The 14317-nt window shown below is 34.0% G+C and overlaps 1 protein-coding gene across 6 annotated transcripts; it reads right to left on the minus strand.

Annotated features, from left to right (window-relative positions):
• Positions 1-499: 499 nt before the first annotated feature.
• Positions 500-14014, minus strand: LOC105347969 (ras-related protein Rap1). 6 transcript variants are annotated; one of them, XM_034448956.2, is made up of 8 exons: positions 13870-14014; positions 11603-11672; positions 11223-11291; positions 10911-10967; positions 7434-7574; positions 6135-6275; positions 5060-5160; positions 500-1721 (listed from the first exon to the last, which is right to left on the minus strand). In XM_034448956.2, exons 2-7 carry the CDS (start codon positions 11657-11659, stop codon positions 5065-5067), a joined length of 561 nt encoding a protein of 186 aa, XP_034304847.1. In that variant the 5' UTR covers positions 11660-11672; positions 13870-14014; the 3' UTR covers positions 500-1721; positions 5060-5064. The 6 variants fall into 6 exon arrangements, with proteins under 6 accessions (XP_034304847.1, XP_034304856.1, XP_034304842.1 ...); XM_034448965.2 differs by lacking the exon at positions 5060-5160 and adding an exon at positions 5517-5622; XM_034448951.2 differs by lacking the exon at positions 13870-14014 and adding an exon at positions 13745-13769 and having other exon boundaries at positions 5047-5160.
• Between the last annotated feature and the right edge of the window lie 303 nt (positions 14015-14317).

Here is a 14317-nt window from a genome sequence, read left to right on the forward strand (position 1 = left end):
CCTTCAGACATGCACGGTTGAACAACAAACAAATTGATCTCAGATTGACCCTTTTATCATGCGTCCAATATAGCTACCTCAAAGAGCTTCAAAATCATGAATTAAAATTCAAAATCTTATTGAACTCCCCTCCTTTAATTAGAGTCTGTAAACGTCGACCCGCCACCGAACATCCTTGACCTTTCGCCCCAAACCCACGGAAGGAAGATCAATGCAGCCCCTGTCTAACTAACGTACACATCAAAACGCCCTCCAACCAATTCTGTCCCCATAAAAGGGAAATCTTTAATGCTCCGTGATCTTGTATATAGTATCGAGTGTTGGCACCTGCTCCAAAAACTTTAATCAGCTCTTTAAACCTTAACCTCCTCGAGTATCCTCCTGTAGTCTCTAGTGTTCTTTACCCGGACTGTCAACTGATAAAATATGTGTACACATATTGAACACATGTATATTGCTTCATGCTGGCTGAGTGATGAGGATAATTAAAGAATCAGACGACTTTAAGCACCTTTTATTATCAAATTTATTATTAAGACAGTAGTTAACATACAGCGTAAAATAATTCTATCAATGGCATTCATAAAAACATCAAAATATCGCAGTAAAAATTCATTTTCACAATTTTTGGATGCATTGTTAGTGAAAATCTACACATGAATTTCAAAAAAGAATTCCCCAACAATTCAATTTACTCAAGATTTAAACACTGGCCTAGAAAAGAAAGAAATGAAAACAATCTCAAGGACACAATTAAAATACCTTACGTAGCTAAGATAAAAGAGAATTAATGAGAAAGAAACATAGTTGACCAATATGCACACTTTAGATGTTGTTATAACAATAAACCTACTTCTATGCCCAGTACTATGAACTCAATGTTATCATACAAATAAACACACGCGTTAATAACAATGTATAACTATTGTATTTCATTTTTTTTTTTAAAAGTAGAAGTGTTCTGACAGAATGACAACAATAATGGCAGATCAAGAAATGTTAAAATACCTAGATACATCACCAAAAGCTACCTTTAATATCTGAACAAAACTCAGTCCTCACGAAAACACTGTCCAGTTAATTGACACAAACTGGGGGGACCCTGTTACATGTATGAACAAATAGAAGGAAAACGCAGGATCATGGGTGACTTAGACAATAAAGACAGGTGCATGAATCTGTAATACTTTTATCTTTCCTTCGCTAGAAAATGGACTGAAATTTTTCGCCTCACATTGCCAATATAGGCAAGAAAACATGACTAGTTGAATACCTTAACACTCGATTTTCGTGAAGACTGCACATTACTCTAAGCATCAACAATACGTCCAAAATCACCTACTTAATGTTTTCATTTCGGCGACTACAAGAAAAAAACACATTTTCAAGCTTTACCATATTCCAAGAGATGAAAGCGGGAAATCAGAAGCCAGAGCAAAGAGTTGTCTCCCCTTGCCGCCAAAGGCTTATAATTCTCTACAAGCTGTTAATTATGTGAGTTTGTGTGTGTGGTGTATGCACTTATACATATATATACTATATACAGAAATATAAATATCTAGAAATCCCCCTATCATAAGACAATGAACGGTTGTAGCTGGAGCAATGTTCAATAGTCCAAGAACTCTAACTCCTCCTCAATATCCGGGTACACATGATGTTTGTTAGGGGTGGATCCAAATTATTTCATCATTCCACTCTTCAAGTTAAGTTCCAAAATTCTGCAAAGGAGATATGCTCACATTTTACTATTGAACACCAGTTACGTTTTTTTAATTTTCACAACTGTTTGATTTTTTAATTGTTTATAATATACCAATATAGAGCAGATTCGAATTTTGTACTCTATTTTTATTGAGGACATATTTCACATGATCAATTCAAATGCAAAGACTAAATATAATATCTATTAAGCATATAAATCTAATAAACATGCCTCACATATAGATATCAGGCAATTAATTTGCATGGCTATCAAACATCTCTCAGAACATTATTTTAGCATAAAAAAAATAATCAAATAAAATGTCTTGAGAGATTTATGCTCAAATGATTTAAAAAAAGCATAGCAAAAACAATTAGGAAAAATATGAAACAGAAAAAATGGCCAATGTATTACAGCACTGTCTGAAAAAGTCATTTTCTGTTCATGTCCTTAGTAAACCAAATCAGGAAGCAAAGAGTCCAATCATCTACGTCATACAGATTCTGATTTAAGTTAAATTCTGTCTCAGGACTACAATTTTGGAATGATCACTGCTAAATGGAAGACAAATCAGAAAGATCCAGAAAACCATAAATATCCCGAGTCTTCAACTATTCTGCAAATGGAGGACGAATGTATTACACACATGGTTCAATTCAGTTTCAGGACTTCAATTTTAGAATGATCACTGCTAAATAGAAAACAAATCAGAAGGATCTATAAAACCATACATGTCCAAGTCTTGAATTATTCTGCAAATGGAGGACGAATGTATTACACACATGGTTCAAGTGGACCCATAGTCCTTCTTCTAGGTATGCGTGTGCTAGCTTATAGGGGAGAGGGTACTAGAATATTAAAGAAGGGTTCTAGATGAATAATAACAAGAGATGTTTATGAAACACTTATGCCCCCTTCCCCCTTCCTTTGAAACACCAGAGAAAATGAACAAAAACTGCAAATAATCCGAATTTTTCGAAGTCCAAGGTGAATAACTCTGTCATGAATTGCTCGACCGTACCCAAAATCAAACTTAATGTAGCTATCATTATGATAAATCTGTATCCCAAATTAAATTTCAGTAAGTGCAACCTCTGCAAAGAGAATGAACAGGAAAGATATATAAGTAGAATTTTTCTACGTCCAAGGGGCATAACTACATGTAATTTGAAAATTGCTTGACCGTACCCAGAATCAAACTTGACCTATCATTATGCTAGATTTGTATACCAATTTTCATATGTGCATCTTCTGCAAGAAAATGGACGGAAACTGTAAATAATTGGATTTTGAATTAATAGTAAAAATTAAAGACAAAGTTAAGAGATTGTTGTTAGACTTTTACATCTAAACAGAAAAATAAAACTTTCAAAATTTAATTCAGCCTGGTAAAAGTGAAATTTAATAATCTGTCCTTAAAAAGGTGATCTTTTAATATTCAACTACCTAAAATTCTTTTATTCAAATATGTTAAAGGAAAGATTTTTTTTTTTTCACATGGCCAAAAAGAAAATTTGTTTGAAGTTTTATTTCTTCTTCATTTGAAAGTTCATAACTTCTTCAGCCATTTAATCTGACACATTCATTGTTCATTGACATGTGATGTCAGGCCTGGGTTAGGGATTAAAGTCCATGGTATAATAACTATCAACACGAGGGTGATAGATAGTCTTAAGATAGCTGTTCATTCATAAATAATTTTATTCTTATTAATGATTTAATCTCCTTTTCCCCAAGTCTTTACTAATACGGATTTATAGAACTTGATGTGTCTTATTCATTTAGAGTTTAAAAACTTGAATTCAATATACTCTTGTAGATGAACTAAAAAAAACTCAAGCCTGGTGAAATATAACAAACCTATTTCAACAGAAATTCTCAAATTCTTCAAAATATTAGAAATGTTGAAATCAGGACCACTGATATGAATAAAACTAATTGTTTGATTATCAGCTTATTTACCGGTAAGTGATATACATGTGATTATGACTAAAATCCTCCCTTTCTATGATCTAGTTTTGTTGATTGCTGATCATGAGTGGAAAATGTTTTTTGTCATCATTAGTAGAAGCATTAAGATTAAGAGGAAAGAAATATGTTACAAGCATGCTTATTTGATGAGCTGACCATCCATTTGATACTAAAGTATTGGAAATTGCTATCACAGTGAATTGACTAGCTATGTTTTCAAATCTGATGAATCGATGATTTTGTTTCTTTCTATATTTTATCAATGATTGTAAATTTTACAAAAGTAATGCAAGCAATTTTAGTTTCATAAACAATTATTGAAGAAGGTTCTATGTCTGAATGTATGTGGAAATTTTATTACGAGAAATAAATAAATCACAGCCGTAGTTATAAATCTTGACCTCAAGTAATCAATACATTACATACTTTTATAGAAGTTGAAATGATTGTAATTTAGAGGAAACCTCAGAACCTTAATGTTAGTACCAGAGTTTTTTTTTTAACCCCTAAGGGCCATGAACGAAGCATCTACAGTTTCTAATATCATTTTTTATATAAACCCCAAAGACCTACCAATTTAAACTATTCATCATGTTCATATTGACACGTAAAAAAAAAAATTGAAGGTTTAACCTTTACAATGCAGTTATGGCCAACTACATTTTTATATGAATTCTTCATTTCTTCTCTATTTGACCCTCCAAATTCTTCATCTATCTTGATATTTTTCAAATACCCACCCCCATATTCCAAATTTTCATATCCCGATGCAATTACTCTAATCTTATTCTTAATTTATGGCATTTTCCTTAAGGACGGATTAGTTAATCAAATAATACATAAGTAACATTCCATTGTGATATATAATCAAGATGCAGTTTTAATGTTAGCAGGTTACAGAAGAAGTCAAAGAGAATGAGCACTATAAATATCTCTATCATCACATGCTTCAAATGGAATATAACCTTCCATGTTGTTGCCTACTATAGCACAGTTCATCAAAACATTCCACGGAAAAGGGGCCCTATTTATATTATACATATATGTAGGGAACATTCTAGTTGACACTACTGGTCAATCAAAGACTACACCACGTTCTGGACACATGCCTAATTTATTAATACCAACAACACAGCCGTACACAAAATGACTACGGAAGAAGCCTAAGCAAGGCAGACAATACTGCATTACTGGATGAATGACAGCACACTGCTACCATCACATCCATACGACTAGAAAGCAGGGGGGATATACAGATTAGACAACAATGGCCAGCGACATCCAAATTAAGCTGATTCTGAGGCCAGGCTCTGCCCGGTACAGGGACAGAACTCTGCAAGACTCAAGCCAGAAATGCATGCCTCACCCACCCTACAGCCTCACCAAGCCTACAGCAGCCTACAGGACTTTTTGCTTCCTGATCCTGGTGATCTGCCCGGGGCCGGGGTGCGATTATTGATTAATCTAACCAAGCCACAAAAAACCTGTAAACAGATAGGCATGTCAAATCAGTGGTGGTAAATAAATGGTAGTCAGGGGGGTCAGGAACTCTGGGAGACCGAGACTGTACCAAACAACAACAGCAATGACTCGAGACACCAGATACATTCACAGAAAAATCATTCATTTCCTTCTTTTCTTTAATAATTTCAAATTCTTTCACTACTTTAATAATATAATGTCGGAGAAAAAATGAAGATCTATAATTCATACAAAACAAGGCACTGTTGTCGTTTTTGTTTCTGAGAATTTGATGCAGATCAAATTCTCAGGGTACAAGTCAATGAGGGTTTCCATAGCAACTTTGACCCTGACTACCAGTTCATGACCTTTGACTTACAAGATAAATGGGTTTACAGTATCGCACATTTAGACTTTGACTTGGTGTTTTTGGGTCGCCGCTCCGGGTTCTTTTTGTTTATTAATCGTACTAAGTCACAAAATATCTGCAAAAAGAATTTGTGTTATTATGCATGTAAACTTAAATCTGTGTCAATTTCATTTGTCCATGTACAAAATACCATAGATCAGAGTTAACTGATTAATAAATTAAGATAAGACTGTTTAACAGGGCTGTACAAAAAAATAGCAATGACAATACATAACAAATTAAAGTAAATAAAAAAATTTCCAAACTAATTTTGGTTTTCTCAATATCTGTTATTCATAGTAGACGGCATTTTATGAAATCTTACTTCCTTTCAATGATTTACCTTATTCCCAGGGCATTTTACCACATTCCTAGGTTACCAAAAGTGTTGATAAAACCTTTACTGAATTGTCTTACTTTCTTGAAAAACCATGAAAACACTTACCACAATCCAAAACATTGATCTCCAAACCTTTTACACATCTCTAAAGTTCTAAATGGTTTGTCATGGACATCTCCCACACTATTATCCCCTATAATTAAAACACTCAATAAGAGAACACATAGTTGTGTCTAACGCTGCCCTACCTCATTCACATTAATCTTCTTTTTTGCTGAGGTCTCCATGAATTCACAGTTAAAGTGTTTTGCTAGACTCATTCCCTGATCCTTGCCTACAACCCTCTCGTCCTCCAGATCACTCTTGTTTCCCACCAGAATCATGGGCACCTGTCAATCCGGAAAAAGGCATTGGTTATCAACATACATTCATTCAATTACAAAACACTGTATTACTTAAGGAATAAGTAATCATTCTTTGAATATTATTTGGTGATAATTTCGGTCGGGATGTGGTCAAATCCAATAGATTAGACAGATTAGCTCCGACCGAAATTATCACCTCATAATATTCAAAGAATGACTCCTCATTACTTATATTATTTTACAATATCTATACTTTAAAACAACATTTTAAAACCTTTATTTTTTCATGTACCACATGCTATGTATTACTATGCGGCGCAGCCAATGCAGTTTTCGGTTATACTATAAGACACGCCCATTTAGTGTCACTCATCTTTTATGAAATTATTAGGCTATAGACTTCACAATTGATTCATAGTTTTATCATAGACAAAGACAGTTTAAAATGTAAATATTTTGAAATATGATCAAAGTACTAAAATGGATGACTGGTCTAAATTCAGGTTGACTTGTCAATAGTGGAGAATTTTATAATTTATAACATAATCTAGTACATAATCTGTATAAGCCACAACTGTCATCATTGTATTGAAATTTCATATGGTCCAAAAATAAGCACCCATCAACATACAAAATACACAGTATAAAACCTAGTATATATAACACATAACACGGACTATAATCAAACTTAGATTATAACAATACAGTACTGATTGGTGTTGATTTTTTTACCATAGGCATCAAACTGCCTGATCAAATTTTTGGTTGCTTTTCGATCACTATGACTTACATGTCAGATCTTGCAAAATAAATAATTATCAAGATTATCAATAATAATTGTCAAGAAGATCAAAGAGAAGTCATTAACATCTAAGTTTATCACCATTAATTATTTACAGCTAAAATTATTTTCAAGCAGCTAGCCACATTGTTCCCATTTCTGTCGACTGATCACAAAAGGAGGTACATGTTATGATGTATGACTTTTCAATGGACCTTCATAAAATTTCATGCTACTACAAAAACTGACCACATCAAGACTGTGAAACAACCCCTTAATACACAGTTACATATATACATGTTTTGTAATTACTATAAGGGGCCTGGCCGTTTAATACACATTTCTCAATGTGGCCACAAATGCCTTTATCCTGTTTGACCTTTATCCTGTTTGACCCTTACATCATCAGTGTCCTTGACACGCAATATCTGTTCCCGTAGATCCTGGAGGTCATTGAATGTGGACTGGGCTGTGATGGAGTAGACCAGGAGGAATCCCTGCCCATTCTTCATGTACAGGTCTCTCATTGCTGTGAATTGCTCCTGTAAGGAACAATAACAGTGTGGTCAATAATGGATTTAACAATATTAAACATGTACAAGATACATACATGTTTATACAGTCATGTATTTAATTTTTTTTTTGGTGAACTGCCCCTATAAATGACAATAACAGTATAATTGTACATGACTTAAAAACATGTACCAAGTTCATTACAGACCAAATGAAATACAATATCTTTATAAGAATGCATTTGAAGTGAATCATTACTTATCTCTCAAAACACTTCTTTTTGTGTATTTTAAAATATTAGATATAATTGATGATGTATAATACTTTCAGTGTACATCCAACTTTCTGTCAGAGTAAATAAGAAAGTAACAAGAGGCCATGGGGCCACATCGCTCACCTGAGTAACAATTGCCTTAATTCTAATCAAATTAGCATTACAGTATCAAAATATCTTGACAACAAAGTACAGTAGATCTTGCTAAAAAAAAAAATGAAAATCTGCCAATTTTTATCCACCTCCTTTTTTGGGTAAATACCAAGCCCCTTTTGTTGTTGTACCTGTAAGAAGATGTTTCTCTATTCCTATGTACCCCCCCCCCCCCATTTCGTGGCCCCACTTTTTTCTAGGGAATCATGGTGTCATCAAACTTAAATCTGTAAAACCTGTGCTTTCACACTAAGTATTGAGTTTAGGACTGAAAACTTTCCCAGAATATTTTTAAAGATTTTCTCTATATATTCCTTTGTAAAAATTCAAACCGCCATCATGCCCTCCCCCCCTTCCACTAGGGACTGTGATTTTGCAAACTTGAATTTACACTACCCTAGGATGCCTCTACACAAGTTTAAGCTTTTCTGGCCAAATAGTCTTTAAAAAGAAGATTTTTCAAGATTTTCTCTCTATGTATATATCTATGTAAAAATTCATCCCCCATTGTGGCCTCATCCTACCCCTGGACTATTATTGAAACAAACTTGAATCTATACGATCTGGGGATGCTTCCACTCAAATTTGGGCTTTCCTGGCCTAATAGTTTTCAAAAGAAGACTTTTCCCCAGGGACCATGATTTGAAAAAACTTAAATCTATATTATCTGAGGATGGTTACATGCCAATTTGAGCTTTCTTGGCCTAATAGTTTTTAAGAAGAAGATTTTTAAAGATTTTCTCTATATATTCCTGTATAAAAATTTATCCCCCAATTGTGGCCCCACCCTACCCCCGGGGACCATGATTTGAACAAACTTGAATCTACACTATCTAAAGATGCTCCCATTTTAATTTGAGCTTTTCTGGCCTGATAGTTTTTGAGAAGAAGATTTTTAAAGATTTTCTCTATATATTCCTATGTAAAACTTGATTCCCCCAATGTGGCCCCAACCTACCCCTGGGGACCATGATTTGAACAATCTTGAATCTACACTACCTGAGGATGCTTCCATTATTTTTTTTAGCTTTTCTGACCTAAAAGATTTGAGAAGAAAACTTTTACAGATTTTCTCTATATATTCCTATGTACAACATAATCCCCTATTGTTGCCCCACCCTACACCCGTGGACCATGATTTGGACAATTTGAATCTTCACTACCTGAGGATGCCTCCATTTTATTTGAGCTTTCCTGGCCTAATAGTTTTTGAGAAGAGGATTTTTAAAGATTTTCTCTATATATTCCTATGTAAAACTTGATCCCCCCATTGTGGCCCCACCCTACCCCCGGGAACCATGATTTGAACAATCTTGAATCTACACTACCTGAGGATACTTCCATTTTAATTTGAGCTTTTCTGGCCTAATAGTTTTTGAGAAGAAAACTTTTACAGATTTTCTCTATATATTCCTATGTAAAAAACAATTCCCCTATTGTGGCCCCACCCTACCCCCAGGGACCATGATTTGAACAAACTTGAATCTACAATACCTGAGGATGCTTCCATTATTTTTTTTAGCTTTTCTGACCTAAAAGATTTGAGAAGAAAACTTTTACAGATTTTCTCTATATATTCCTATGTACAACATAATCCCCTATTGTTGCCCCACCCTACACCCTTGGACCATGATTTGGACAATTTGAATCTTCACTACCTGAGGATGCCTCCATTTTATTTGAGCTTTCCTGGCCTAATAGTTTTTGAGAAGAGGATTTTTAAAGATTTTCTCTATATATTCCTATGTAAAACTTGATCCCCCCATTGTGGCCCCACCCTACCCCCGGGAACCATGATTTGAACAATCTTGAATCTACACTACCTGAGGATACTTCCATTTTAATTTGAGCTTTTCTGGCCTAATAGTTTTTGAGAAGAAAACTTTTACAGATTTTCTCTATATATTCCTATGTAAAAAACAATTCCCCTATTGTGGCCCCACCCTACCCCCAGGGACCATGATTTGAACAAACTTGAATCTACAATACCTGAGGATACTTCCATTTTAATTTGAGCTTTTCTGGCCCAATAGTTTTTGAGAAGAAGATTTTTAAAGATTTTCTCTATATATTCCTTTGTAAAACATAATCCCCCTTTTGTGGCCCCACCCTACACCCGTGGACCATGATTTGGGCACACTTGAATCTACACTATCTGAGGATGCTTCCATTTTAATTTGAGCTTTCCTGGCCAAACAGTTTTTGAGAAGGAGATTTTTAAAGATTTTCTCTATATATTCCTGTATAAAAATTTATTCCCCAATTGTGGCCCCACCCTACCCCTGGGACCATGATTTGGACAAACTTGAATCTACACTATCTGAGGATGCTTCCACTCAAATTTGAGTTTTCCTGGCCTAATAGTTTTTGAGAAGAAAACTTTTTAAAGATTTTCTCTATATTTTCAAATGTAAAACTTGACCCCCACATTGTGGCCCCACCCTACCCCCGGGGACCATGATTTGAACAGACTTGAATCTACACTACCTGAGGATGCCTCCACACAAGTTTAAGCTTTTCAGGCCAAATAGTTTTTGAGAAGAAGATTTATCAAAAATACCGACAAATTTTCAATAATTCTCAATTATCTACCCTTTAAAGAGGGCGTGGCCCTTTATTTGATCAAACTTGAATCCCCTTCACCTTGTGGTGCTTTGTGCCAAATTTGGTTGAAATCTGCCCAGTGGTTCTTGAGAAGAAGATGAAAATGTGAAAAGTTTACAACGACGACGATAGACAACGGACAAATTGTGATTAGAAAAGCTTACCTGAGCATTTGGCTCAGGTGAGCTAAAAACTTGTTAAAAAAAAAAAACAGTAATCTGCTGATTTCATTAACATAGTACAGAGCTCATACAGACTAACAACTTTTCATTGGTCTCAGACTTTAGGTGATCTACCTCACCCCGTTAGACGTCACCCACATTTCCTATCTTACCGTTCCGGCTGTATCCAGGATTTCCAGCATGCATTGCTGCCCATCCACCTCCACTTGCTAAAAATAGAATCCATTTCATAGTCATTAATATAAAATCACCAGTGAGGCAACTCAAGTTGAGTATCTATAGGATGCCAGGATTTTAACAGCAGAATTAATTTTATCTGCAAATTACTAACTAAATTTACTTTAATCACTGTTCAAAGATTCCTTAATTAATTAACACATTATAGTATGTATCTTTATAAACTTATAACAGATTTAGATATATTCATGTAGATGAACTTTTCTCTATATGCTTGAGATACCAACCTTTCTATAGCTGTCCTCTATGGTCGGGTCATACTTCTCTACAAATATGTTCTGTACAAACTGCACAGTCTGTAAAAAAACAAAGAATGAAAAGTTATTTAAAATGCGTACATCTAAGCACTTAATTAGTAGCCATACAAATCTAAAAACAAAAACATCTAGAAATTTTTTGGTAATTTCGTATTACTTGAAGTATTAAGGTATCTCTAACAAAGTTGCTAGTTCTGACCAGTTATCACAACTCTGTGCCGAAATAACTATATTCTTTTAATATTAAATCTTGGCTCTTATTGTTTGCTGGAGGCTCAAGGTTGGAGCTGTTCGGAAACCATAAAGAGTTAACAGACCTCCATGATCAGTCTCGGTACAGCTGTACTTACCAAGGCACTCTTGCCGACACCACCACTGCCTAGTACAACCAGCTTGTACTCCCGCATCTTATACTGGGACCTGTCAATCAACAACAACACAACAGTCAAATACACACCTGTCACTGTTCACACATATCTGGTGATTCTGGGGCTTTAAAATACTAAACAAACACAAACACTGGTTTTGTGATTTTCTAATTAATGACAATTAAATTTTAATTACTGGGAAGAGTGGCTACAAGTCAAGATATAAACAAAAAGAGATAAAAAAGTTTTTACGGTAGAAAAAATAAATCTGAATGGTCACCTGTTACAGGTAAAGAAACTCATTTGAACTAATCCCTTTACTAAGCATTCTCAGTTATATCCTAGGTTATTAGTTTATCTTAAACAAAAAAATATACTTGTGCACTAATACATGTACAGGTACTATTAAAATTACTAGTACAGTTAACTGTTTCTATAAACGACATACAGGGCTTAGCAATATCATTATCAAATAGCCAATCTTTCCTACTTATCATTCACTGAAAAAAAACCTTTTAAGGAGAGAACCTTCAAAATGAAAGAAAGAAAGCCTGAAGAGCTCTGATTTGTTTTTCAGTTAATGACAAACAGGAATTTAATAGTTTTGCACCCTCTGGACAAAAAAACACATCAAAATGATCAGTGTAAATATCTACCATGAGAAGTGTCAAAAATCAGGTTAAAATGTATTCTAAACAAATATGAGAGAGAGAGAGAGAGAGACTATGAAGAGAGGAGACTGATTAGTGATAGCTATATAAAAATATCTAGCACTTTACAAAATCAATGTGTGCCTTCATCCTTCTAAATTTGACAACAAATCGCCTTTTAATGCTTTTTTAATAATTATAAAATACACCCCTATCCGTGAAAACCAACGTCAATTCATAACTACACATAAGGAAAAAAGCACAAGATTTCTAAAATGTTCATTGACACATCTCAACTATATAATCAAAAGAAATTGATAAAGGTGAAAACACACTTTTAGTCATTTTTGCAGGCATTTACAATGCGAAAATCTTTTAATAATGACCATGCAGATCAGATGAGATCTACGTTTTAAAAACAAAAATCCCAGATGACTTTTTTTTTTTTTTACATTTTTTGTTCATTTTCAAAATAGAACATGAAGAAATCTTCAACTGTTTTCTTAAAATACAGGAAGATAAAAACATGTATTGACACACATCTCTGTCATCCTTCACATAACCTACATACAATGTATAATGTATATCAGTTGTAGATGTGAAACCATGACAAGAAGTTGCAAATTTGTATCTTATTGTAAGGTTTGATAAAAAATTCTAAGTATATATAAATTTTCAAAAATCTTTTCATTAAATTGATAATTTTTTTTTTAATTTATAGAATCTTGGATGAAAATATCACCATACCTACTTATTGAGAATATAAGCTGATAGATCTTCTACGAATATTTATAAATGAATATGATTTAAAATAAAGATTCAACAGCTATAAATGTGGGTATACTTATAAAATCTCTTATCCTTAGATACCTACGATTACATATACAATGTAGCTGTAAATGAATATATTAATGTCATGCTATTTAAGGTAATTAAAACACTGTAAAATATTCTTTTCTGTCCAACATTTTCTAACAAAAACTCCTACATTAAACCGAATATACAAGACAAATATGCGCCATTGTGAAGCGATTCTGATTAACCAAGCCCCTCTTTCATCTCCATCAAATTTGCTCTCTACATAATTACATAAAAACAAACACAAGCATAATGTACAGATGAAAATTCGAAACAATTCACCCATTCAAGGGTTTTAACGATACAAATTCTTAAGGGATTACTCATTTCTTTCTAGACTAAACTGAATTCCTCACTTACAATATAGTCAGAAACAGGATGGGATGTTAACATCAGAGGCGGAAGCGCTACAAAATGGACGTATGGTTCCGCTTCGTCAATTTGATAAAAGACTCTTACACCGGTTCTCTTTCTCGTGAAAGTTAACAGAAATAAAAAGGCAAAGCTACATGAAACTAACTGAACTCAATAAACTCTGATATGAAAACCTTTTTAAGGGCACATTCAGCGAGATTTTATCCGAGAAGAGAGTAAAAACATGTCGCACCCAACTTACATGATACGAGCCTAACTGTCAGGAATAACGAATGCCTTAAACTAGCGAACGGAATGAAAAGAATTATCTTACATAGTCTAAAAATAAATTACATTAAATATGCATCACAGCCAACCATTACCTACCTCTGAAATATGAATAATTGTTTATTTCAGTGACGTCAATTTATAAATGTCGCCCCCGTTTCTAAATTTGGAAGGTAGAGTCCCAGGATGCACTTCGGCGTCATTCTAAACTAAGAAAACGGTATGTGTATCAATTAAATCCGGAAAAGGAACAAGATATAAATAATATATTCATTTTAACATCTTATTTCAACATTGGTAAGATTTTTTTAAAATGTGATATCACACACAAAACGTATTTCATACAACTGTTTTATATTGGTTTTTATATTTTCATATCTCACGGAAAGATGGAAATAGATAGAGTTGAATTTTGGTTTTTCACAACGCATGCGCTCTTACTCAACCTTTTCACTTCCGACCTTTCTCTCTGTCTGTCGATCTTTCTTTGACACGCACTTGCATTCATTCATACACAACTCAAAGCGATACACATTGATCTTATTTG

This window comes from Magallana gigas, chromosome 4 (genome assembly GCF_963853765.1).
Source record: "Magallana gigas chromosome 4, xbMagGiga1.1, whole genome shotgun sequence".
Classification (NCBI taxonomy): Eukaryota; Metazoa; Mollusca; class Bivalvia; order Ostreida; family Ostreidae; genus Magallana; species Magallana gigas.